The sequence below is a fragment of the Mytilus californianus genome, unplaced genomic scaffold (assembly GCF_021869535.1).
Source record: "Mytilus californianus isolate M0D057914Y unplaced genomic scaffold, xbMytCali1.0.p SCAF_3, whole genome shotgun sequence".
Lineage (NCBI taxonomy): Eukaryota > Metazoa > Mollusca > Bivalvia > Mytilida > Mytilidae > Mytilus > Mytilus californianus.
The window spans coordinates 5,233,623-5,259,091 of NW_026262679.1; the positions used below are offsets into that span (position 1 = coordinate 5,233,623).

General features: G+C 32.2%; 1 protein-coding gene across 1 annotated transcript in view; it reads left to right on the forward strand.

Annotated features, from left to right (window-relative positions):
- LOC127733870 (3'-5' RNA helicase YTHDC2-like) overlaps nt 1-24,290 on the forward strand; it is a 42,536-nt gene extending 18,246 nt beyond the window's left edge. Inside the window, exons 17-32 of the mRNA XM_052243316.1 lie at nt 113-195; nt 2,844-2,949; nt 6,060-6,179; nt 6,535-6,700; nt 7,347-7,453; nt 9,442-9,536; nt 10,107-10,283; nt 11,179-11,432; nt 12,096-12,217; nt 12,700-12,795; nt 13,310-13,406; nt 14,533-14,652; nt 15,539-15,774; nt 16,408-16,559; nt 17,482-17,566; nt 18,914-24,290. Coding sequence (XP_052099276.1) covers nt 113-195; nt 2,844-2,949; nt 6,060-6,179; nt 6,535-6,700; nt 7,347-7,453; nt 9,442-9,536; nt 10,107-10,283; nt 11,179-11,432; nt 12,096-12,217; nt 12,700-12,795; nt 13,310-13,406; nt 14,533-14,652; nt 15,539-15,774; nt 16,408-16,559; nt 17,482-17,566; nt 18,914-19,273 — 2,376 coding nt within the window. The 3' untranslated portion in view covers nt 19,274-24,290. The remainder of the gene's footprint in view (nt 1-112; nt 196-2,843; nt 2,950-6,059; nt 6,180-6,534; nt 6,701-7,346; nt 7,454-9,441; nt 9,537-10,106; nt 10,284-11,178; nt 11,433-12,095; nt 12,218-12,699; nt 12,796-13,309; nt 13,407-14,532; nt 14,653-15,538; nt 15,775-16,407; nt 16,560-17,481; nt 17,567-18,913) is intronic.
- Nucleotides 24,291-25,469: the final 1,179 nt, after the last annotated feature.

Genomic DNA, 25,469 nt, shown 5'->3' on the forward strand with positions numbered 1-25,469 from the left:
AAATGGTCTATCAAAGTGTAAACCAAGGAAAACATATCTAACAGATGAATCACCTTAAAATTTTTGTAGATATGCAATTGATACAAGAATTATATTGTTATGTTATTTGCAGAAAACATTTGATGCTCTCTTGAATGTGAGTATGTTGAAGAGTAATTGGATTTCAAAGGCCAGTTCTATACAGAGGAGGGGAAGGTATGTAGTTTACATTCAGTAATTTTGCTATAAATGTAGCTATTTTAGTAAAAGATTTATTAAAGTAAGAATTGGATAATTGGTAAATATTGGATAGAATTAGATAATAAGCAGTAGTTTGATGGCTTAACAAATTGAGTAATGCAATAGTTACATTTTTCTTTTTAGCTCACCTGGCTAAAAGGCCAAGTGAGCTTTTCTCATCACTTGGCGTCTGTTATCATAGTTGTCGTCATCATCCATTGTCAGTAACTTTTACAAAAATCTTCTCTGAAACTACAGGGCCAAATTTGACCAAACTTGGACACAATCATTATTAGGGTATGTAGTTTAAATAAATGAGTCAGATGACCCTGCCTGCCAACCAACATGGCCTACATGGCTAAAAATAGAACCATAGGGGTGAAATGTAAGTTTTTTCTGTTATGAATAGAGAAAATTTGAGGGGGGGGGGGGTCAAAGATGTTCAGAATGTTGAGATTTTTTAGATCTACCTGCTTTCTATTTACGTCAAAACTGTCAGACGACTTCTTAAAGGAGTTATTGCCCTTAAATGTCAAATTATATCAATTTTTTTCGTTTATGCCTATTATTCTGAAAACTATACTAGATAGATAGAAACTTCAATTAGCAAAAATCATTAGCAAAGTTAGATCTACTAATAAATCATAGTGGAAATATTTTGGTAGACTCGTTATTGGAGTTGTTGCCCTTTAAAGATGAGTTTTACCATTTTTTGGAGCTTTTGCCTATTATTTTAAAATATAATAGATACAAATGTAGATAGAAACTTTAAAAATCAAAAATGATCAGCAGGACAAGATCTACAAATGTGTCAACATGACTGAAATTTCAGTTAACTCTTTATAAAGTTATTGCCCTTTCATGATGATTTTTGTCGAGCCTGCGACTTTTGTCGCAGAAAGCTCGACATAGGGATAGCGATCCGGCGGCGGCGGCGGCGGCGGCGGCGTTAGCTAACTTCTTAAAAGCTTTATATTTTAGAAGATGGAAGACCTGGATGCTTCATACTTTGTATATGGATGCCTCATGTTACGAAGTTTCAGTCAGTCACATGTCCAATGTCCTTGACCTCATTTTCATGGTTCAGTGACTACTTGAAAAAAAAGTTAAGATTTTTTGTAATGTTAAATTCTCTCTTATTATAAGTAATAGGATAACTATATTTGGTATGTGCGTACCTTGCAAGGTCCTCATGCCCGTCAGACAGTTTTCACTTGACCTCGACCTCATTTCATGGATCAGTGAACAAGGTTAAGTTTTCGTGGTCAAGTCCATATCTCAGATACTATAAGCAATAGGTCTAGTATATTCGGTGTATGGAAGGACTGTAAGGTGTACATGTCCAACTGGCAGGTGTCATCTGACCTTGACCTCATTTTCATGGTTCAGTGGTTATAGTTAAGTTTTTGTGTTTTGGTCTGTTTTTCTTATACTGTATGCAATAGGTCTACTATATTTGGTGTATGGAATGATTGTAAGGTGTACATGTCTAGCTGGCAGGTGTCATCTGACCTTGACCTCATTTTCATGGTTCAGTGGTCAAAGTTAAGTTTTTGAGTTTTGGTCTTTTTTTCTAATACTGCATGCAATAGGTCAGCTATATTTGGTGTATGGAATGATTGTAAGGTGTACATGTCTAGCTGGCAGGTGTCATCTTACCTTGACCTCATTTTCATGGTTCAGTGGTCAAAGTTAAGTTTTTGAGTTTTGGTCTTTTTTTCTAATACTATATGCAATAGTTCAACTATATTTGGTGTATGGAAATATTTTATGATCTATATGTCAGTCACGCAGGTTTTATTTGACCTTGACCTCATTTTCAAGGTTCATTGCTCAGTGTTAAGTTTTTGTGTTTTCGTCTGTTTTTCTTAAACTATAAGCAATAGGTCAACTATATTTGTTGTATGGAAGAATTGTTAGCTGTACATGCCTGCCTAGCATGGTTCGTCTGACCTTGACCTCATTTTCATGGTTCATTGGTCAATGTTTAGTTTACTTGGTTAATGTTAAGTTTATGTGACAGTTGTAATAAAGCTTTATATTTAGGACTATCAACATAATATCAATGATTAGTAAAGAAGGCGAGACATTTCAGCGTGTGCACTCTTGTTATTAAAAAATGGCCATTGTTGAAGAAGCAGGTGAGTGACACAGGCTCGTGGTTAAAGTTACTAGTGTCTTATGCATTTTGTAGAGCAGAAAAAAATCACAAAATGTATAGGTCATTGTTTCTGTTCAGTTCTTTTCCTTTATGCAAAATTCTAGACCATTAAGGTGTATAATCTCACATTTAGTGTCTCCTTGTGATATATGAATTAAAGGAGAGATAGCATTTATTTCAGTGAGACACCAATCCAACAACATAAAAAAACAAAAGACATCTAGAGGTCAAGAAACTGTCTACAGATCTAGACAATATATTGTCTCATTTCACATAACTTTCCATCTGATATCCAGTAAAGTATTTAAAAAATTTGTTTTTGTGTCAGTATTTAAAAAATTTGTTTTTGTGTCATGACTAATGCTGTTAAAAAAAATTTCACAATCTATTTAGATAGTTATATGGCTATAAATTTCTTAAATAGTCTGTGGCTTTTGTTACAAAAAACCTTGTCAAATTTCAGAGCTGGTAGATGTCGTCCAGGATCATGTTATCATCTAATGAGTACGGTCAGATTTAACTCTCTGATAGATTATCCTGCACCAGAAATACTCAGATATCCTTTACAGGTAAATATAAGGACCGTTGTGATATTAAAAAAAAGTAACTTATTTTTATGCCCCACCTAGGGGCATTATGTTTTTCGGTCTGTGCGTCTGTTCAACCGTCCGTCCGTTCGTTCGTCTGTCCCGCTTCAGGTTAAACTTTTTGGTCAAGGTAGTTTTTTATGAATTTGTAGTCCAATCAACTTGAAACTTAGTACACATGTTCCTTATAATATGATCTTTCTAATTTTAATGCCAAATTTCACGGTCCACTGAAAATGACAGTGTGAGTGGGGCATCCGTGTACTATGGACACATTCTTGTTGTCATCTAAAATTAAGTGTGTAGGTTTTTTTAAACAAGATGAAAAATATTGGGTATATATATATAATATATATATACAGCACAAACAACATTTTCCAAAAGACATTAATTGTCGAAATCCGGATATGGTGTACAAATTTTTGCACCTCATGTTTGCGGTATACCATCTTTTCTGCAAGTTTATTGTTTTCTGTTTGGTATTTAATTAATAAATTAAGATCCATTTTTACATCTGGTGATCCGTTTATTTGGCAATCGCCATGGCAGTCAGCAGGGTTTAAGAACATCCGTTGTTCGACCTGCTAGTCAAATGCGTTTTGTTAAAATATACTTTTTCACTATTTTTGGTCTTTTGGAAAATGTTGTTTGTGCTGTATTTAGACTACTCTACCAAGAAATTTGTTTTGCATGCACACGTATAAAAATTGCGGTTTTTATCCAACGCAATCATAGGTTTGAACGTTGTTTTCAATTTAGACTTGTTTATATTTTTTCGTTTGGGCTTGTATTATATTTGCCTTCGGGTTTATATGATCCGTTCATCCTATTTTGACTCTTCAAAATTCAAGAGTCAATCCCAAATTGAGGTAAATTATATGGCCTTCCAAATACCGTTTCGATTCCTAACATCACTGAAGAGACATTAACTGTCGAAATCCGGATATGGTGTACAAATTTTTGCACCTCATGTTTGCGGTATACCATCTTTTCCGCAAGTTTATTGTTTTCTGTTTGGTATTTAATTAATAAATTAAGATCCATTTTTACATCTGGTGATCCGTTTATTTGGCAATCGCCATGGCAGTCAGCAGGGTTTAAGAACATCCGTTGTTCGACCTGCTAGTCAAATGCGTTTTGTTAAAATATACTTTTTCACTATTTTTGGTCTTTTGGAAAATGTTGTTTGTGCTGTATTTAGACTACTCTACCAAGAAATTTGTTTTGCATGCACACGTATAAAAATTGCGGTTTTTATCCAACGCAATCATAGGTTTGAACGTTGTTTTCAATTTAGACTTGTTTATATTTTTTCGTTTGGGCTTGTATTATATTTGCCTTCGGGTTTATATGATCCGTTCATCCTATTTTGACTCTTCAAAATTCAAGAGTCAATCCCAAATTGAGGTAAATTATATGGCCTTCCAAATACCGTTTCGATTCCTAACATCACTGAAGAGACATTAATTGTCGAAATCCGGATATGGTGTACAAATTTTTGCACCTCATGTTTGCGGTATACCATCTTTTCCGCAAGTTTATTGTTTTCTGTTTGGGTATTTAATTAATAAATTAAGATCCATTTGTACATCTGGTGATCCGTTTATTTGGCAATCGCCATGGCAGTCAGCAGGGTTTAAGAACATCCGTTGTTCGACCTGCTAGTCAAATGCGTTTTGTTAAAATATACTTTTTCACTATTTTTGGTCTTTTGGAAAATGTTGTTTGTGCTGTATTTAGACTACTCTACCAAGAAATTTGTTTTGCATGCACACGTATAAAAATTGCGGTTTTTATCCAACGCAATCATAGGTTTGAACGTTGTTTTCAATTTAGACTTGTTTATAATATATTTATGTACATGAGAAAATATCTAACGTATAAATACTAATAAAAAAAACAAGGACCTGCTATTATTGCAATTAGAATAGTGCAAAAATCAGTTCACTTTTAAGGTTTTAATACGCCCGTCAGTTTTTGAGGGGACGTATTATGGTATACAAATGTCCGGTGTCTGTCCGTCCGTCCGTCTGTCTGTCCGGCATAAACATGTCGCACCGTAACTTGAGAATGACTTATCCAAATTTCATGAAACTTAAAATAGTTGTTTCTTATGATGGTCAAACGATCTGTATACTTTTTGGTGAAAATTAGATTAAAACTTTTTGAGTTACGGAACTTAGTAACTAAAACAGGTGTGTGTTTTTTTCCACATGTCGCGCCGTATCTCAAAAACAATTTATGATTATTTCTTAAAACTTTACACACTTCTTAGTTATATTAATCTTAAGATCTGTATACTTTTTGGTGATGATTCAAAATTTAATTTTTGAGTTATTGAGTATTTTGTAAAAAAAGGGGGAGTGGTTTTTCACATGTCGCGCCGTATCTCAAAAACGATTTATGATTATTGCTTAAAATTTTACACACTTCTTAGTTATACTAATCTAAAGATCTGTATACTTTTTGGTTTTGATTCAAAATTTTATTTTTGAGATATTGATTTTTTTTTTTTAAAAGGGGGGTTTTCACATGTCGAGCCGTATCTCAAAAACGATTTATGATTATTGCTTAAAATTTTACACACTTCTTAGTTATATTAATCTAAAGATCTGTTTACTTTTTGGTTTTGATTCAAAATTTTATTTTAGAGATATTGAGTTTTTTGTAAAAAAAAGGGGGGGTTTGTTGCATGTCACGCCGTATGTCAGAAACTATTTATGCTTATTGCATAAAAATTCACACACAAGACGACAGGCGTATCATGCGCTCATGGCGCAGCTGTTTATTATGTTCTTTTAAAGAGTTGTAAATTATAATTTTTGTGAAAAAAAAACCTACAGATGTATTTGAATTCCTTTAAAAAAGAGGGGTGAGAAATATTGCGGGAACAATCAAAACCATAAATCAACCAAATACGGACAACAAATTTTGTCTAAAGTGAAAAAAGACTAAAAGATAATCAAGTCTACAAAACACTTTACAGAAAACAGAAAACTGCATAACACAAACCTCACCAAAATCCAGTGGTGAATCCAGGTCTTATGTTGAGTTAACAAAGACCACAATGTGATTCCTATGATATGTTTTAGGAGTTATGTCTTCACACAAAGTTATTAGCTCCAGCTAATATAAGTATAGCAGATTTCTTAGGTAAAGCACCAGAACCACCACCATTTCTAGTCACCAGGAATGCTGTACATATCTTAAAGGTAAATATCTACAAAATATATCAATTTATATTCAGGCATGCAGTCTCTGTTAAATTATTGTTGTATAATTTGTATAGAATTGGCATTTCTTTATAAATTTTTCAGGCTTCTTGATACTAAACATTTTAAGTTGTTTCTGTAGCCCCTGTCTATTTTGTTTTTTTCTTAATGGCATTTGAAAAAGGATTTAATTTTAATTTTTGGGCTCTGTTTTTTGCTTGTGAAATTCAATGGGAACTAGTTTCATTTGATACTCAGAAGCCTACCTTGCAAATTATAATTTTTAGGCATTAATTTTTTAATTTTTGTCCATCTTAAAATGTAGTACATAATTACTTTTTGTGTTACAAAATAGCAAATGGATGCATTAGACAGTTTTGAAGATTTGACAGAATTAGGACATCACCTAGCCGACATGCCAGTAGAACCTAGACTTGGGAAGATGGTACTATATGCTGTGGTATTAAAGTGTTTAGACCCTATACTTACCATTGTGTGTTCACTGGCTTATAAAGATCCATGTAAGTAAGCTTTGTGTTAATGAGAGCCCATGTGCAGTCTTCAGATGGAAAGGTCTGTCTGACAGTGCGTTCATCTTACCTTGACATTTTCATACTATTCAAACTATAGGCAGTAGGTCAACTATATATGGTTAATGAAAAGATAATTAGATGTACATGTCCATTTGGCTGGATTCATTTGACCTTGACCTTATTTTCATGGTTCATTGTTAAACATTAAGTTTTTGTGATTAAGTCAGTTTCACAGATACAATAAGCAGTAGGTCAACTATGTTTGGTGTATGTGTCCATCTAATCACAACTCACATCTTTTGTTGTTTTGCTTAAGATTTACAAAATAAGCATTCCAAATTATACTTACAGTGAACTTGTATAGGATTTGAATCTGACAAGCTGTGCTTCATTTTCTTTTTTAGCAGATAGCATTTGTTTTCAATTATTATGGCATGTGCAATATAAGTATTCACAGCATATTGTAGCATATAAATTAGCAAATAACAAATACACAACAATAGTATAGGGGACCTATTGTGTATTTTTTATTGTAAAGCCTTTTTTTATTTCATTCATGTACTAAACAGTTACCTAGGTCAGTTGAAAGCATTTAAATGATGAACAGATGATATAATATTCATTATATTTTCAGTTATGTTACCAGCACAGCCATCACAGAAAAGAGCAGCTACAATGTCTAGACATAAATTTTCAGCATCTACATACAGTGATCATATGTCGTTGCTTAGAGCTTTTCAGGTAATCTACATACAGTGATCATATGTCATTACTTAGAGCTTTTCAGGTAATCTACATGCAGTGATCATATGTCGTTACTTAGAGCTTTTCAGGTAATCTACATACAGTGATCATATGCTCCGGGTGCGGGATTTTCTCGCTGCATTGAAGACCAATTGGTGGCCTTCAGCTGTTGTGTGGCCTTCTGCTCTTTGGTCGGGTTGTTGTCTCTTTGACATATTTCCCATTTCCATTCTCAATTTTAGTCATTACTTAGAGCTTTTCAGGTAATCTACATACAGTGATCATATGTTGTTACTTAGAGCCTCTCAAGTAATCTACATATGGTGATCATATGTCGTTACTTAGAGCCTTTCGAGTAATCTACATACAGTGATCATATTTCATTACTTAGAGCTTTTCAGGTAATCTACATACAGTGATCATATGTCGTTACTTAGAGCCTTTCGAATAATCTACATACAGTGATCATATGTCGTTACTTAGAGCCTTTCGAATAATCTACATACAGTGATCATATGTCATTACTTAGAGCTTTTCAGGTAATCATCGTTATAAGATTATACCCTTGACCGAATATTATTCTTGTATTCAACAATTGATGTGAAAATGGAGTGAACCAATATTTGGTAAAACAGAATTTGATAGAATCCCTAATTTGGATATCTTAGGTATGCAGGGTTGTGAAAAGAGCAAATAAGAGACATGACATAATGACATAAAGATTTTAAGAAACAAACTGTAAATTGATATTTCATTTTCCTGGTAATTGTTTCACCAGATAGCAAAGCTATAGTGACATGTAGGGATCACTACTGTCTTCTTGCTTGGAGTGAACCAATATTTGGTAAAACAGAATTTGATAGAATCCCTAATTTGGATATCTTAGGTATGCAGGGTTGTGAAAAGAGCAAATAAGAGACATGACATAATGACATAAAGATTTTAAGAAACAAACTGTAAATTGATATTTCATTTTCCTGGTAATTGTTTCACCAGATAGCAAAGCTATAGTGACATGTAGGGATCACTACTGTCTTCTTGCTTCGTCTGCGTCACACTTTGCTCATCTACAACTCATTGAAAACAGTTTGACAGAATTCAACCATCACTTTCACAGATTCTCTAAAGGGCATGAAGTTTTACAACTACTCTAAATTAATGATCTGACATATTTTTTGGGATTTCTCTTTGCAAACATGGTGTTTCTGATAGTAGGAAATAATCTTTGGAAGATTCAAAAAATTTCATACTAACTTTCTATTTATGTCTTCACTTTCTATACCAAGGTTACACTGTTATATGTAATATCACTTCTTGGGTTTTTAGTAAATCTTTGATTACCTGTATTGGTTGTGACAACCCTGAGCACCAAAACATTTTAATCTAATCAAATTACTACAGCAATCCACGGAGGGTTGTTCCTGATGACCCTGAGCACCAAAACATTTTAATCTAATCAAATTACTACAGCAATCCACGGAGGGTTGTTCCTGATGACCCTTAGCACCAAAACATTTTAATCTAATCAAATTACTACAGCAATCCACGGAGGGTTGTTCCTGATGACCCTGAGCACAGCAATCAACGGAGGGTTGTTCCTGATGACCCTGAGCACCAAAACATTTCAATCTACTCAAATTACTACAGCAATCCACGGAGGGTTGTTCCTGATGACCCTGAGCACCAAAACATTTCAATCTAATCAAATTACTACAGCAATCCATGGAGGGTTGTTCCTGATGACCCTGAGCACCAAAACATTTTAATCTAATCAAATTACTACAGCAATCCACGGAGGGTTGTTCCTGATGACCCTGAGCACCAAAACATTTCAATCTAATCAAATTACTACAGCAATCCATGGAGGGTTGTTGTTATAAGAGGTTTTATACATTAATATCTAATAATATAAAGATAAAGGATCTTTTTTAAAGATTGAAAAAATTGTACAGAAATACAATATTTGATGTATTTTGACATTTTAGGCATGGCAGAAAGCTAAGACTGATGGATGGGATAGAGGTTTCTGTCATAAGAATTATCTGTCTTCTGCTGTCATGGAAATGATAGTTGGCATGAGGTAAACATACACGAGAGCTAGCTACATCTATCAAGTTGTTGTCTTAAACTGAGCAGACAAGACATAATTCACTGTTAATAGTCCATCCTGTTGAAGAACTTTCATGATCAAATTTTTAATATAGTGAATATAATTTTATATGTTATTTTCTTCTTGCTGCTGCTTCAATCAATTCAAAGCTAAAAATAAATTTTAGCTCATACAGATACAATTCACTAACTTGGAATTCATGTTATGAATCCAATTGTTTTCAGTTCTCTCATATTGTACAGCATACACAATTACATTAATATTTCTATTAAATAGTGCTCCATTTTGACAATTTCAATATATAGATAACTGTACTAAAAAAAAAATTGTGATTAGCAGATTTGAAGAACAATATTAACATCCCATGGATTAAGTTGTCATTAAAGAAAATTTTTAGTTTTGCTGAAGAAAGTTAAAATGTAAATTATAACACCCATAACAGAAATTATGCAAATATTGTTTTAAATATTACATATTACCATTATTGTATTTGTATGCTATATCAAATACTTATAAATGTTTTTTTCATTTTTTGTGTAGGGCACAACTGTTGGGTCAGCTGAGAGCTTCAGGATTTGTTAGAGCCAGAGGAGGAGGAGATATCCGAGATCTAAATACTAATTCTGAGAACTGGGCCGTTGTCAAGGCAGCATTGTGTGCTGGGATGTACCCTAATATCATCAGGGTTGATAGGCAAAAGTCACAGCTTCTATCATAGTAAGATATTATATCATTAAAATAACTAAGAAAACAGACTAGAAAAAAGTTATTTCAACATTAAAAGGTTATAGGGTATGCTTGACAACATACTTTATGAATTGTTTGATGCTTTGTATTTTTGGGATATAGAACATAATTTTACTGCTGACCTTGTGTTATTGCTGTTCATTATTTATATTATATTTATTTTATTAAATGATGAGGACTTTCTTTGATTAGAATTAATACTTCCTAATTTATTTCCATTCCACATGTGGTGGCCTCAGTGGCCTAGGGGTCTAAGTGGTTCATCTACTGTATCACTAGCCTGTCACAACCGATTTCCATGATATAGCCAAAAGTGCTGAAACTGGTTTTAAACAGCAACAATCAATCATTCCACATTTGATATATATTTGAGAAATTTTTTTTGCTGTTAATTTTGAATACATTTGTGAAAGAAAGTGTTTTCTCATCCTGTTATTGGTTATAAATTATTGTGTGGTTGCTTTGGACTTAGGTATTTCTATCTTATCCAAACTATTTTTCCAGCGATATTTGAAAATTATTGTATTAAGGTTAATCGGTGAAAAAAAAGAAAGCAGGATTAGGAAATCTCTATACACCTATCATCTCTGATTAGGAGAGTAAAAATGTTACTCCTCGGTCTCTTATATCTCACATTTTTATACGCCCGTTTACGGGACGTATTATCGTATACCTCTGTCTGTCCGTCCATCTGTCCATCTGTCGTCAACATGTCAGACATTAACTCAAAAACGCTTTAACCAATTTGCATAAAACTTTGGTGAATTGTTTATATCTATTGATGTGAGCTCCCTTTCGTTTTTTATAAATTTTAGATTTTATTTTTAATGTTAAAATCCTTAATATATATAATCTTTGTTTACAGTAAAGAAGGGAAGGTGAAGTTCCACATGTCGTCAGTATTAAACACTTTACCAACCGCAGCCTGTCTCAGTAGAACTGCCACACATAAGAATGTTGTCAGAAATCTGCCATCAGACTATTTAATGTATGATGAGATGTCTCGCTATGAAAGACTTGCATTTGTCAGATGTTCTACACTGGTGTCTTCAGCTACTGTAGCCCTGTTTGCTGGTCCAAGTAAACTCTCCCCTGATGCAATCAAGGATGCTGATACAGGTATGTATTGTGTAGACAAATATAAATATTTAAAATCAGACATCTTGTATTTATGTTTTTTTTTTTCAAGAAAGTTTTGAACCAATATACGTTGACATAATATTCTTGTATAATTTCATGTCAAAATCAATTTAGAAAATGCAAAAACAATTATTTTTCAGTTGTACTCTTCAGTATTTGATTTTGAAGGTTTTTCATGCTTTACATTTAGCTACCCCCTGGAATTTACTATAAAACTGTTGTGACTGTTAATGGACGTAAAAGAGATAGAATTTGTAAATGCTTCACAGATTGGCCTTGCGAAACAATAGAATTTAATCAGATTTTCTTTCATCATCTTGTACTGTTCAGTAAAGGCAGACTGATTGGTCAAACATAATGTGTGATATGTCTAGTTAAGGACTATAATATCATTGATTGGAGTATGAATATTATTAAAAGGATATACATCAATGAGCCAACAACCCAATAATAATAACCAAAAGACATCTAGGGGACAACAAACAGTCTTCAACAGCAGACATGCTATACAATATATCAACCTCTAAATCATCCTAATCCGTAATCTGAAAAACCATCAAAGATCTGTCATGGAATTCTATTCTTAACCTACATGTTTCTATATTAGGAATTGTACATACTGAACAATATTTTTGTTTACAGAGTATAGACGATATGATGACTATGTTGATGCTGCCAGCGACAGTGAAGAAGAAGTAGACGGAGAAGTATCAAAGACATCGTTACATCTCGATGATTGGCTTAGATTTAAAATTGATCCGGAGGTAAATAGTTTTTTCTAATTTTGAAATGTTCAGTTTATACTTTAGTATCCTATGCAGTGTAATATAGCAATGCATTCTTTGGATTAATTAATTACTGAGGGTGGCATATACTATATAAAATGTTAATTTTGAAAAAAATCTTTGGTTATTAGAAAACAAAAGCATAAAACCATTGGTGTAAGAAAAAAATGATTAACTATTTTCTAAAAAGATAAACGGATAGGATATTAATGTTTGATAAATATTTCAGGTAAAGTAACAACTGTAGGGTTTGGGGATGAGGATATGTTATATGTTTTCTGGTGCTTTCTTTTGTTTTCTCTTTTAATTATATTCACACTGCTTATTAAGTGTAATAGTTTTGAGTAACACTTTCTTGTACAGACTTATTAGAAATTCATTTGTATACACATATTTAAGATTGATACAATTTTAAGTTATCACTTTTTATTTATTTTTTTATTTTTTTATTTATGTTGTAGACAGCAACCTGTATTATGCAATTAAGGACTAAATGGCACAGCCTTTTCTTGAGGAGGATGAGGAATCCATCAAAACCTTGGTCTCAAGTTGATGAGGTATACTCGAGAGTAAATACATAATAGGTCTGTGCAGAGTTCACAGAACAAACATTATAGCTTGGTCAGTAAACAAAAGGAAGTACAAAATTCTAATTGTTATAAAAATAAGGAGACCTGGTATGATTGCCAATGAGATAACTTTCCACCAAAGGATGTTAAGGATGTGAATAGCTCCAAGTCATCATACAGTATTCAAATATGACCAAAACCCATACTGTACAGTAAAATGTGAAAGGCCATATGCTATTTTGAATACTTTTATATGTCTAATGCTGAAGCTCAGCTTTCTTCTCATTAGGTAAAACATAGGTGCTTTCCATATCTTGTTGGTTGTAAGTCCATGGATTCTGAACACAACTCATTTCTTTTGTCTTTACTTTACATGGGGCATTATTAGATGCTTGAACCAACCATCATTATATGTAACTATTATTGAAAATTATTTGATTCTTGTTTTAACATTTGTTGATACTACCATATAATTTCAAACCTTAAATTTTGTGTTCTCCAGGCTGTAATAAGAGCAGTGATTAATGTTCTAACCAATGAAGAACAAGCTTTAGGATTACAACAGCCTGCTGGGATAGGACAAAGACCAAGACCTATGAGTATGTATTATAAAATATAAGATCAAACTGCTGAGCTTTAAATACAATGTGATAAATATGGGTAAGATTCTTATTTCCTAGACTGAATGAATGTTTTAAACAACACTCCATTGTTAAGTGCAAATTAATACAGTGATAAAACCCATCTGTATCAAATCAGAGCAATATTGTACCATTATCTAACAATTTCATTTTGAACTGTGTTTGAATGAAAATGTATCCTTACTCTATTGAAATCTCCTTGTCCATTCTTATGTCTGTCTGAAAAATAGTTTTGTCACACTTTTCTTAGGTACTACTGAACAGAATGGCTTCATATTTGGCCAGTAGCTGATGGATGTGTTGTTATGTGTGTGCACAGCTGATGGATGTGTTGTAATGTGTGTACTCAGCTGATAGATGTGTTGTAATGTGTGTACACAGCTGATGGATGTGTTGTAATGAATGTGCACAGCTGATGGATGTGTTGTAATGCGTGTGCACAGCTGATGGATGTGTTGTAATGTGCGTGCACAGCTGATGGATGTGTTTTAATGTGCATGCACATCTGATGGATGTGTTGTAATGCGTGCACACAGCTGATGGATGTGTTGTAATGCGTGCGCACAGCTGATGGATGTGTTGTAATGCATGTGCACAGCTGATGGATGTGTTGTAATGTGCGTGCACAGCTGATGGATGTGTTGTAATGCGTGTGCACAGCTGATGGATGTGTTGTAATGTGCGCACATCTGATGGATGTGTTGTAATGTGCGCACAGCTGATGGATGTGTTGTAATGTGCGCACAGCTGATGGATGTGTTGTAATGTGCGCACAGCTGATGGATGTGTTCTAATGCGTGTGCACAGCTGATGGATGTGTTGTAATGTGCGTGCACAGCTGATGAATGTGTTGTAATGTATGTGCACTTTTTTCAAATCTGTCAGTTACTTCTTTCTGTTTGTGGTTACTTTGAACTTTTCAATATGTTGATGAACTTGATATTTTCATCACACATTTCTACAGTATACTATAAACAATTCCTAATCCTTTACTAGAATAGAGGAAAAAATATTTTTAGAGTATATCTTTTAATGGTTTTGAATACCAAAAATATAAATAATTGTGTTGATTATTGAATTACAGCCTCAGAATCTTTGATGTCGGGTAGCTACTCTGGTAATGAGAATGAAGATTACGGCAATGGCAGGAATGTGAGAAAGGGTCTATCAACACCCCCAGCCAAACAGATTCAGCTTCTGTCAAGTAAATATCATTCTTACAAATATTTTTTTGTTATTTAATTGCATTTTGTATAAAAAGAAAAAATGCTTATAGTATGATTTAACAGTGTGAAATATAATTTATGTTAAATTTTAAATTTCTATCTTCTATTTATGTTTATTCCATTCTTACTAAAATCTCTCTATTTCATTGTTTGATAACTACCATATATTGACAACAATTTAAGTTAAAAACTGTCAATATACAGTTACTTCTTATCCTTGTGATATCATAAATTGACATACATTTGGGCCAGTTATGGGGAAATATGAAGCTAATAGTACACACAGTAAAAAGTTCTATTTTTACTGAAACATATTTTAAAACAACATTATATCTCTACAAGTTCAGGTTCAGCAAGTTTACAAATGGTAGGGACTCATTAGTAGGGAGAAATTGGCTTAAAGTTGCCCTGAAGAGGGTATACAGAAATAATTGGGTCCATGTGGAACCAACAAAATCCTTTTTTACCAGATTAATCACCATTTAAAAAAAATATGTTTTTTTTAATATTTTTTTAAAGTTTTATCTCAAAATAGAAATGTGTACATAAATGTGCAAAGCATATTATTAAATTATATGATGACAGTATTTAAACTTTGATTATCAGTCTTCCCTTTGCCTATATAACCCTGCTCAGCTCATAGTAAAATTTCAAATCAGTACTTATGACATCAAATGTATTTGATCTAGCTTATATAACATAGATCAAGACTTATCACAGACGTCATAATGCTTGATCCGAAATTGATAAGTGTGACCTGAACATATAAAGACCTCTTCCAGTTTATTTATTGTTTTTCGACCAGGAAAACTACACAAATGTATGTCTGCTATATCGTAATAATTTGACTTGTTTTATCCACAGGGACACCAAAAGGAGATAGAGAGTCTTTCAGTAGTAATACATCTTCCTCAAACAGTCCAAGAGGAAGTGAAGCCAGTACTCCATCAGGTAGTCCTCAGCCAAAACAAGGTCAAGGTCATCCATGTAGGTATTATGTGATGAAATGTACACATCAGAAGACATTAGACACATCAGTCAGTAATGGAACATGGTTTGTCACAGCTAATAGTGCCAAGAAAATCAATAAAGCTTTCCAGGTTTGTCAATCACTTTTATAACCAATGTAATTGTGGAATGTTTACTGGGATTTTTATGCTTTTGTTTGATAAAGAATGTAAACTAGATGATTAAATAACACTTGAACTAAAAAATAGAGTGCTGGTTATTTTAGGTACCGTTCTACCTCTACCAAAAAAAGGGGATGGTAGTCAGATCAGAAGTTCTGTATTACAACAAGCTGACTAACAGACCCCTAAGAATAATTGTAAAGTCCTTGGAACAAAAACAAACATTGCATTCTCTCAATTTAAGGAAAAACTCATCCAAGATACCAGGCTTATAATTGTGTACGCCAGGTGCGTGTTTTGTCTTCAAAAGACTAATCAGTGATGCTCGAAACACAAAAGTTAAAGGCCAAATAAATTTTAAAGTTGAAGAGCATTGAATGCCAATAAATTCTGAAATGCTTTGCCAAATACAGATATTAAGTTAATCTATTCCTGGGGTAGAAAATGCTTAGTATTTAAAAATTTTAAGTTTTGTAAACAGTTTTGAAATATTTACAATATAACCAGATGTTTTTTGACAAAGACTTTGTGAGAAGGAAAGGTAGGCTATTCAGATAAATTTACTTTTAATAATCAGTTCTACATTTTATGATATCTATTCAGGATGGGAAAACTGTGTTGATGATATTTTCTATCAATGCCAGTGGACATTTCCAGGGATATGCCAAGATGACTTCTTTAGCTGCAAAAGATAAAATGTCAGGTGTACAGAATTCAAACTTCAATTATATATGCTCTATAGAATGGATAAAGAGGTACTGTTAAATGCTTTTTTCTAAATAAATTTATCTGGTGTGGTGACATAGTTATCGTCTTTTGATTTCCGTTGCCCACAAATATAGTCCCTAGTGTGGACAGCATATAACTTGCCAATTTTTTCATATAGTTTCCAAATTTATTTCTTATGTTTTGTGCATAAAACTGTAAGTAAGGGGATGAAAATATTTGTAAAAAATATTGAGTCATGAGTTTTAAGGTCAAGTAGTGATTTGGCCAGTTAAAAAAAGGTAAAAATTAGTATGTCTGAAGCTGTCAAACTGAATTATAGACCCCTTAGTATAAAATTTTGAGTAAGAGTAAGAGTTGGTAAGCTTTTCTATAATTTGGATATAATCTGTCCCAAAAGTAGTACACTTCACTGTAAAAATCTTATTGAGAAAATGCAGGTTATTATTTGTTTAGTTCTTGAAATTTGAAGTTTTAAAAAACATTTTAAAAAGTATGATAAAATATGAAATAAAATGTATGGTTTTCATATGCATTTTTAATTGTTTTTGAATATTTTTTTTTTAATTTTTTGCTGGGAATTTGAAAATTTAAACTATATAGAAATATATATTTTGAAAAAAGAATCATGAGAAGAGATTAATGATAAACAAACATTTATGTGACCTAACAATACACCTTATTGCTATTTATTCCTATCTGGATAAGTTCTAAAATTACACAACTTTTCAAACCAGTTGAAGCTATCACTTTGTAAAATCTAAACAAACTGATATAACTGTATATAAATTATAGTATGATGATTTTTGTATGATGGAAATATTTTTATTTATTGTAATAAATGTTCTATCTGTTTGTGTATTCCAAACTTTTGATTATAAGTTTATAATTTTAAATATTTCTTATGATTTTATTAAGGATTATATAGGATTTCTTTATCTTTTTTTTCAGAAATAATCTTCCATTTCAATTGACTCATCATCTCCTGAATCCACTGAACGAGAACAAGAGAGTTCAGATTAGTAGAGATGGACAGGTATGTCTCAGTTTAGTTTATGTTTTTGCATGGTTTTGTTGTTTAGGATTCAATCATCTAGACTGACCATTGTTAACCTCTTGTCCCTTTAACCATCATAGATTACATCTTCTTAAAGGGATATGAATTATTAAAAGATTGAAAAAGTCTATAAGGAATGGCCACATACAAAAATAGAGTATTTTCATGGTAATTCAATACTAAGTTTTGTTTATGCTTATATTGGACAATGTTTTATGGGTTGTTTCTATATGACTGTCTGTACTTTCATATCGTCCAGAAATTATTGTGATATTTACTAACACCTTTTTTTGTACACAGACTTGTTTATGCAATTTGGCAAAAAATGGGGAGAAAAGAACCTGATTTTCCTTTTCTTTTTCGATAGATAAATGTCAATGGTTTCAGAAAAGGTTTCTCTCAAAAGGATTGAAATTCTACTTCGGATAAAATTTTAGGAACATGTGACATTTTTGTGTCCCTTTTTTAATATTAATGGGGAATGTTGCAAAGGATACTCAAAATGATGCTATATTTCACAATATTATTAATTCGTATATTTTAACTAATTTGATTCGTTCAGGGATAGTCACATGTTAAACTATATTTTCGAAGGTAGAGAGAAAACGGCTGATAGCAAAAAGCATATTGCACAGCAAAAGGCATATTGCACAGTTATTTTTAGAATATCTAAAATCCGATATACTTTGTGACGGCATGTAATGAATTTCATGATATTGTTAAAATTTTTATAAAAAGATATTTTTGATCGACTATTTGAAGAAAAAAATCTTCAGATACATAAGATGTGAAAAAACAACAAAAAAAAAAAGCAAATGAAATAACAAATAATTATGTTGTTATCGTCTAGGAGACAATATGATATCTATAAAATTCCAACAAAATCAAATGACGATTTTGATACAAATGTGGTTGGAAATTAATAATATAACAATTATAGCCTATTTATGAGGTCAATACAGGATATATCGACCCAAAGAAGTATATCGACCTCGGACTTCGTCCTCAGTCAATATACTTCTTTCAGGTCAATATATCCTTGTATCGACCTCATACAAAGGCTATAATTGTATAGTATTAACCATTGGAAATCTCATCAAAGGTAGATACTGATAACCTACATATGTACATCCATGCATGTATAAGATAAACAGTAAGCATAATTTATTAGATAGCCAGGAAAGAGAATGGTTACAGGGTGAATTCAATAACTAACTTGCTTCTTCATTTTTTATCATTTAAAAATAGTTTCTGTCATGTATCACAAAATACCTGATAGAGAATATTACAAGGGCAGATATATCATGAAAAAAACTTTCTTTATAGGAGATAGAACCATCTGTGGGTGAAGCCCTAACTAAATTATGGGATAGAAAGGATCCATTGGAGAGGGGTTGGAGAGACAATCAGTCATATCAACACTATGACTCGAATGAACAAAGATATCAACAGTCACCATTTAATCAATTTCAAAGTGGAAATCCATTTTATCCTCCAGAGGGCGCTTCTGGGAATGCTGAAATGTTCAATGCAGCTAGATTGTATGGAAGTATGAGTACCTATCCTACTTACCCTGGGTATATGATGTCACCACCCAGACAGAATCCTGTAACAATTCTTCAGAGAAATCAAAATAGGAGATACCAAAATTATGGGAGGCAGCATGGTCCAAGTGGAGATAACTGATAAGTGCAAAGAGTTGTCTTTCTTGGAATCTGTGATATATAATGATTTCACAATCATGCATTTAGAACCTGTCTTAAACAATTTTGTCATATCTTAACCAGCACTACTTACATGTCATGGTTATGTAGAGATCTGTCTTTTTTTGTGTCCATTCATCTTTCAAACTTGAATTTTCAAAATGATAATTGAAGTACCCTTCTGACCAATTATAAAAGATTCACCATAATTGAACTGTGCAAGACTCTCATTGGAAGTTAATATTGGTAGACACTCCCATTGTAGTATTAACCATAATATGTAATCTGAATTTGGTTTTGGTGATATGACCTTTACCTCTAAAGATATAGGTCCTTTTAGAAAAATTAGTTTTGATACTTTTTAGAGATGTAGAGAAAATGGGAAGCAAGTCTAGTTTCCTTTTATGAGATAAAAGAAAAAATAAGATTTAAATTCTTTTAAAAAATCATCCTGGTGAATACATGACTTTCCTTGATCAAAAAATGAAAATAGACAAAATTTCTGTCAGGATTCTAAATGATATTTTAACATTACAACTTTAAATGTGTGTTAGGTAGAAATTAAGTCACATCCCTTCACTCTTATTTTATGCCTTGAAAAAATAAAAAAGAATGAAAGGCAATTTGATATAAGATTGCTCTGAAGCTGCTTGGTTATTAGGGATGCTATAGTGTTTTACTTCTCTGCCAAAACAAGGTATTCATATACAATAAAAATATGTGCAAGTTCAGTGCAATTTGATTAGTCATTGCAATATAATAGTAACGTCTGTGAAGAATTGTTGCAAAATAATATTTACCTTTTATGATACAGTAGCTATGTTTAATTATAAGTAATTGAATACTATGCAGTACGAGAGTATGTTCTTTTTTTAACAATTTTTTTCAGTGCTAGCACTGAAAACTAGATACTCATATTGTGAAAAAATAAAAGATGTGAACAAACATTAACATTGAAATATATATTATATATTCTGATACAAGTCTTAATCAGCATTAGGTAAACAAGATATATATTTTTTCTAGTATATATGTAGGGAGTACATCTATATAATAGTTAGATTATTGCATGTGTCAAAAAAGTTAATTTAAAGATGTAAAGAGTATTTATTAGGCTTTAATGATTACATTTTTGTTTGACACATGAAGACTTGTTGAAGGCAAGACATAGGTATTTCATTCCTGTGACAGTTACTACAAGCTGTATATAAAGATTCATATCTTAGAAGGTAGGAGGATCCATATTTTAAGTAGAACATAGCTTATTCAAGGACATATGCAATCGATGATTGACCCTATGTCGTCATATTTCTGTAATAGTGAAATCTCTATTACATTCTAATTTATAGGAAAGTTTTTCCAAACAGTCCCAGAGAAAACAGTCTTTTCTGTTTGTATCATTCAACCAAACTGATCATTGATAAATAGTTTTTTACAACTGATAAAAGTACAGTCGAACCTCGTTGTGTCGAAGTCGAAGGGACCAGACCAAAGTATTCGACTCAACCGAGGTTCGACTCATCCGAGGTCAAGTGTGTCGTCATAAATTTGGAATGCACGAAATACGGTATGAGATTTGTGTTAACTAGACACAATGAACAGTGTGCCTTTTTTTCGATATGACACTTTATGATTGTGTATTCAATCTCCTTTTTTGGTCCTTCGTAATAATTAAACACACAACAAGTACAGATACAAATCATGCACAAATAAAATCAATAGTCTACACAAATATTTACAAAGGTCAGTCACTATAAATTATGAAATCACTCGCGGCACGAAATAAGTTCTAAATGGTATCTGATGAGGTCGTCTGCTTTACATTAAATTATCATGAATTTATTATAATTGTCCTAATCGTTTTATTTATTGTAATTAATGAGTTTTAAATCTAACGATTCATTTAATCTCGGCTTGGGTCATTTAAATTCGTTTCGTTTTTATCTCAGGTGAAAAATGTTCCACACTAACATTCCGCTTGAACGATCAACAAAGGTGTTAATTAGCGGTCACCATAAACATGTCATGTTAACTGTTATACAAACAAGTATGTTTACTCAGCTTTAATGTCTTTTGAAAATGATTAGGTGACATAAGAAATACATCCGATTTGAATTTTTATCATTAGGTCTGCATCTTTCGAAAATTCTTACTTTCGAACTTCGAGACATCGGGGTCAATTTACATTAATTTTACTTCGACAGGACTATAAAATTTACTCGACTTAACTGAGTATTCGAATCAACCGAGTTCGACTCATCAGAGGTAATTATGCATTGATCAAACGGGAATTTTAACGGGACTGAGAAATTACTTCGACTCATCCGAGTTTGCGACACAACCGAGTTCGACACAACGAGGTTCGACTGTATACAGAAGAAATTGTAAACTGTTTGACAGTCCATGTGATTATCTACTTAATCATGTGACCAATTGATGGTAGTTTACTGTCAATTCACCAGAAGGATGAGATTCAAAATATCAACTTTTTTTTCATTCGTAAATATTTTTATAATTCTTTAAAAACATATTATAGCTTTACTCACAAGATAGCTCTTAAAAAAGTAAAAATATTCAACAAGAATACAATTTTTTAAAAGCTAAAAACATGAAATTGTATTAAGGGAGATAACTTCTCTTCCAATTTTCCTAGAATATTCTTTTGTAATCTCCCATTTAATGAATAAGGTCTTGCAGGTTAAAAGGAAGTATTTAAATATGACTGGCACCACCTAGTTTTTACATCAAAGATAATAAGTAGAAGTAAATTTATTTTCTGCTGCCCTTTTAAATAGAAAACAAAATTGAAATAGGGAGAAATTAGTGTTGGCTATTGGTGTAGAAATAGCGAGAAATTTGGAGGAAACTCTCTGTAATGAGCAACATTTTACTTCGCAAAATTAAGCAAGGGTGTTCTTTATTCATACTATTTTAGAAATTCCGGAACCATAGAGAACCCTTAAAAAATGCAATTTTTCTATGTGTTTTGCAGTTTTATTAACACCCAAAGGTGTTGAAATTCAGAATTTGAAAGTTTTATCAAAGGATCTTTTGTAGTGAAAACGCAGACCCCAAAAAGGCTACCATTGTCGCCTTTGTAAATAATTACTTCATTTTTACCTGCAGTGTAATCAATCTTTGAAATAATGAAGGATTTTACAACTGGATTTTTTACTGCAACACTTGCAGCCAAGTGACAGAAAGTTATTGTAAAATATACTTGACAGATTTGTTGTTTGAAACTGACCTTATTTTCATGGTCCAGTGATTTTTGTCCATTTCATAATAAGTATTTTGTTATTGAGAGGGAAAATAAATTAAAAAAATAGTTTACAACTATCAAATATATCAAGTGTTCTTGACTTCATTTTTAAAGTGATTCACATTGAGTTCTGAGTAACATTTTTACAAAGGTTGTATTTGTCAATTATTATTTGTCTCTTGATGACAAGATGCACATGTTAGTCAGATGTGTTTATGTATTTTGATTTATTCACACAAACCTTTTATCAGGTGAAACATTTTTTGGTGTCCTCAATACTGAGGTTTTCTAGCACTGTGTAATGCTGAAATTAATTGATAAACATTGTATTAGTCTGAGTGTATTATATGAGTTAATATAAGGATGTATTAGTGTGAGTGTATTATATGAGTTAATATAAGGATGTATTAGTCTGAGTGTATTATATGAGTTAATATAAGGATGTATTAGTCTGAGTGTATTATATGAGTTAATATAAGGATAGCATATATTATTCTTGACTCTGCTAAAGGGAAAACATTGTTCAGTGTTATAATGCAACCATGAGATATCCAAAACTATTAGTCATTGTTGTACATAATTTTTTCAGCTTCAGCAAATATATAAGATTGTATTTCTACTTTTCAATTTAAACCAGAATGGACAGTTAGCTATAATAACTGATATTTGTTATTAAGTCAAACTTTATTAAGTAAGAATGTCTTTCCTGTTTGTTATATTTATGACATAGGAATTGACACACTTACCCCTAATTAGCCCAAAGTTCAATATGTTTTGCATGTATCATTTATTTTAGTATTCGGTAAAGTTAAATGATGAAATGCATGAAATTAAAAATTTCAATAACTGTCCTAAATACATGCATCATAAGATAACTAGTGTGAATCCTTATGTAATGAGGTGTCGTCATTAGATTATACTAATTATCAAATGATAAAATCTGCTGATTGTCATAAAAACTTTCACTTTATTATAAAAATGTAAGTATAATACATTAATTAGACAAGCCAAAATATGTTGCAAAAATAACCTATATAAGCTACCACTTTAGTACTCTAAAGTAAAATAGAGTTATTTACACTAAATATCGTGGAAGGTTTAGTTTGCATAAAGAAATTTCATAAGTATAGAACTTTTGATAAGTTTAAAAAACATTGGTTGCATTATATTAATAAATATTAAGTTTTACTTTAGCAGGATATTAGTATTTATATATTTGTATTTAAAATATGTAGAAATAGATTTTTGGTGGAAAGGCCAAATGGGCTGTTGTAGAAATAGATTTTTGGCGGAAAAGGCCAAATGGGCTGTTGTAGAAATAGATTTTTGGTTGAAAAACCAAATGGGCAGATGCAGAAACTTGGCATCCATTGACGTTCTTTACTTAAATATTGTCTCAAAAATCCTCCAGGAATAAGATACCTGGTTCCTGTCTACTTTATTACAATTGTCAAAGTGATAGATAATAGTAGATGGAAAGTGTCATTCATTATAATATCTAAGTCTTTTGAACAATACCTTTTCATATTTGGAACAAAGCCATTCTTTGTAAATGATGAGATCATGCTGTAATTTTGCATAGCCAATTTTTTCCCAAAATTATATAAAAAATAACAATAATTGTTTATACCTGTAGTGAGTGATACATGCTTCTAGGGGCCTCTTGTTTCTTTTATACAGGTTGTTATATATATTTTTTTGTTGTTATATTTTACATGGAATAAACTGTTACAGTCTTTCTGTTATTTTTTACCTTCTTAAATTGTTACCTGGAGGTATTGATGATATTGGAAAAATAATGATTGTCCCAGGCACGACATGTTACAGGGGACATAGAAATACTGGGTGTCTGTTTGTCGGTCTTTCCATGTGTCTCTCTGACTGCTCACATGTACAAATCTTGCCAGATTTTTATGAAATTTATATTAAATGTTTATATTAGCAATGTGTAGGACAATTTGGAAAATTAGTTACAAACAACTGTTTTTAAAGGCATTATGCCCCTTGGAAATATAGATTATATGAAAAATTGTATTGTAAGCACTCTCAAGCCTACATTTCTTGTAGGATTGTTATGAAATTTATATCAAATGTTTATATCAGCATTGTCAAGGATGAGTTTGAAAATCAAGGCTTATCAATATTTTTTACAGGAATTATGTCTCTTATAAATGTAAATTCTATAGAAAATGGCATTATAAATGGTCTCTAGTCTATATTTCTTGTAGGAAATTTATATCAAAAGATTATATCAGCAATATCTTGGACAAATTTGAAAATCAGTTTTTGTCGAGCCTGCGACTTTTGTCGCAGAAAGCTCGACATAGGGATAGCGATCCGGCGGCGGCGTTAGCTAACTTCTCAAAAGCTTTATATTTTAGAAGATGGAAGACCTGGATGCTTCATACTTTGTATATGGATGCCTCATGTTACGAAGTTTCCGTCAGTCACATGTCCAATGTCCTTGACCTCATTTTCATGGTTCAGTGACTACTTGAAAAAAAAGTTCAGATTTTTTGTAATGTTAAATTCTCTCTTATTATAAGTAATAGGATAACTATATTTGGTATGTGCGTACCTTGCAAGGTCCTCATGCCCGTCAGACAGTTTTCACTTGACCTCGACCTCATTTCATGGATCAGTGAACAAGGTTAAGTTTTCGTGGTCAAGTCCATATCTCAGATACTATAAGCAATAGGTCTAATATATTTGGTGTATGGAAGGACTGTAAGGTGTACATGTCCAGCTGGCAGGTGTCATCTGACCTTGACCTCATTTTCATGGTTCAGTGGTTATAGTTAAGTTTTTGTGTTTTGGTCTGTTTTTCTTATACTGTATGCAATAGGTCTACTATATTTGGTGTATGGAATGATTGTAAGGTGTACATGTCTAGCTGGCAGGTGTCATCTGACCTTGA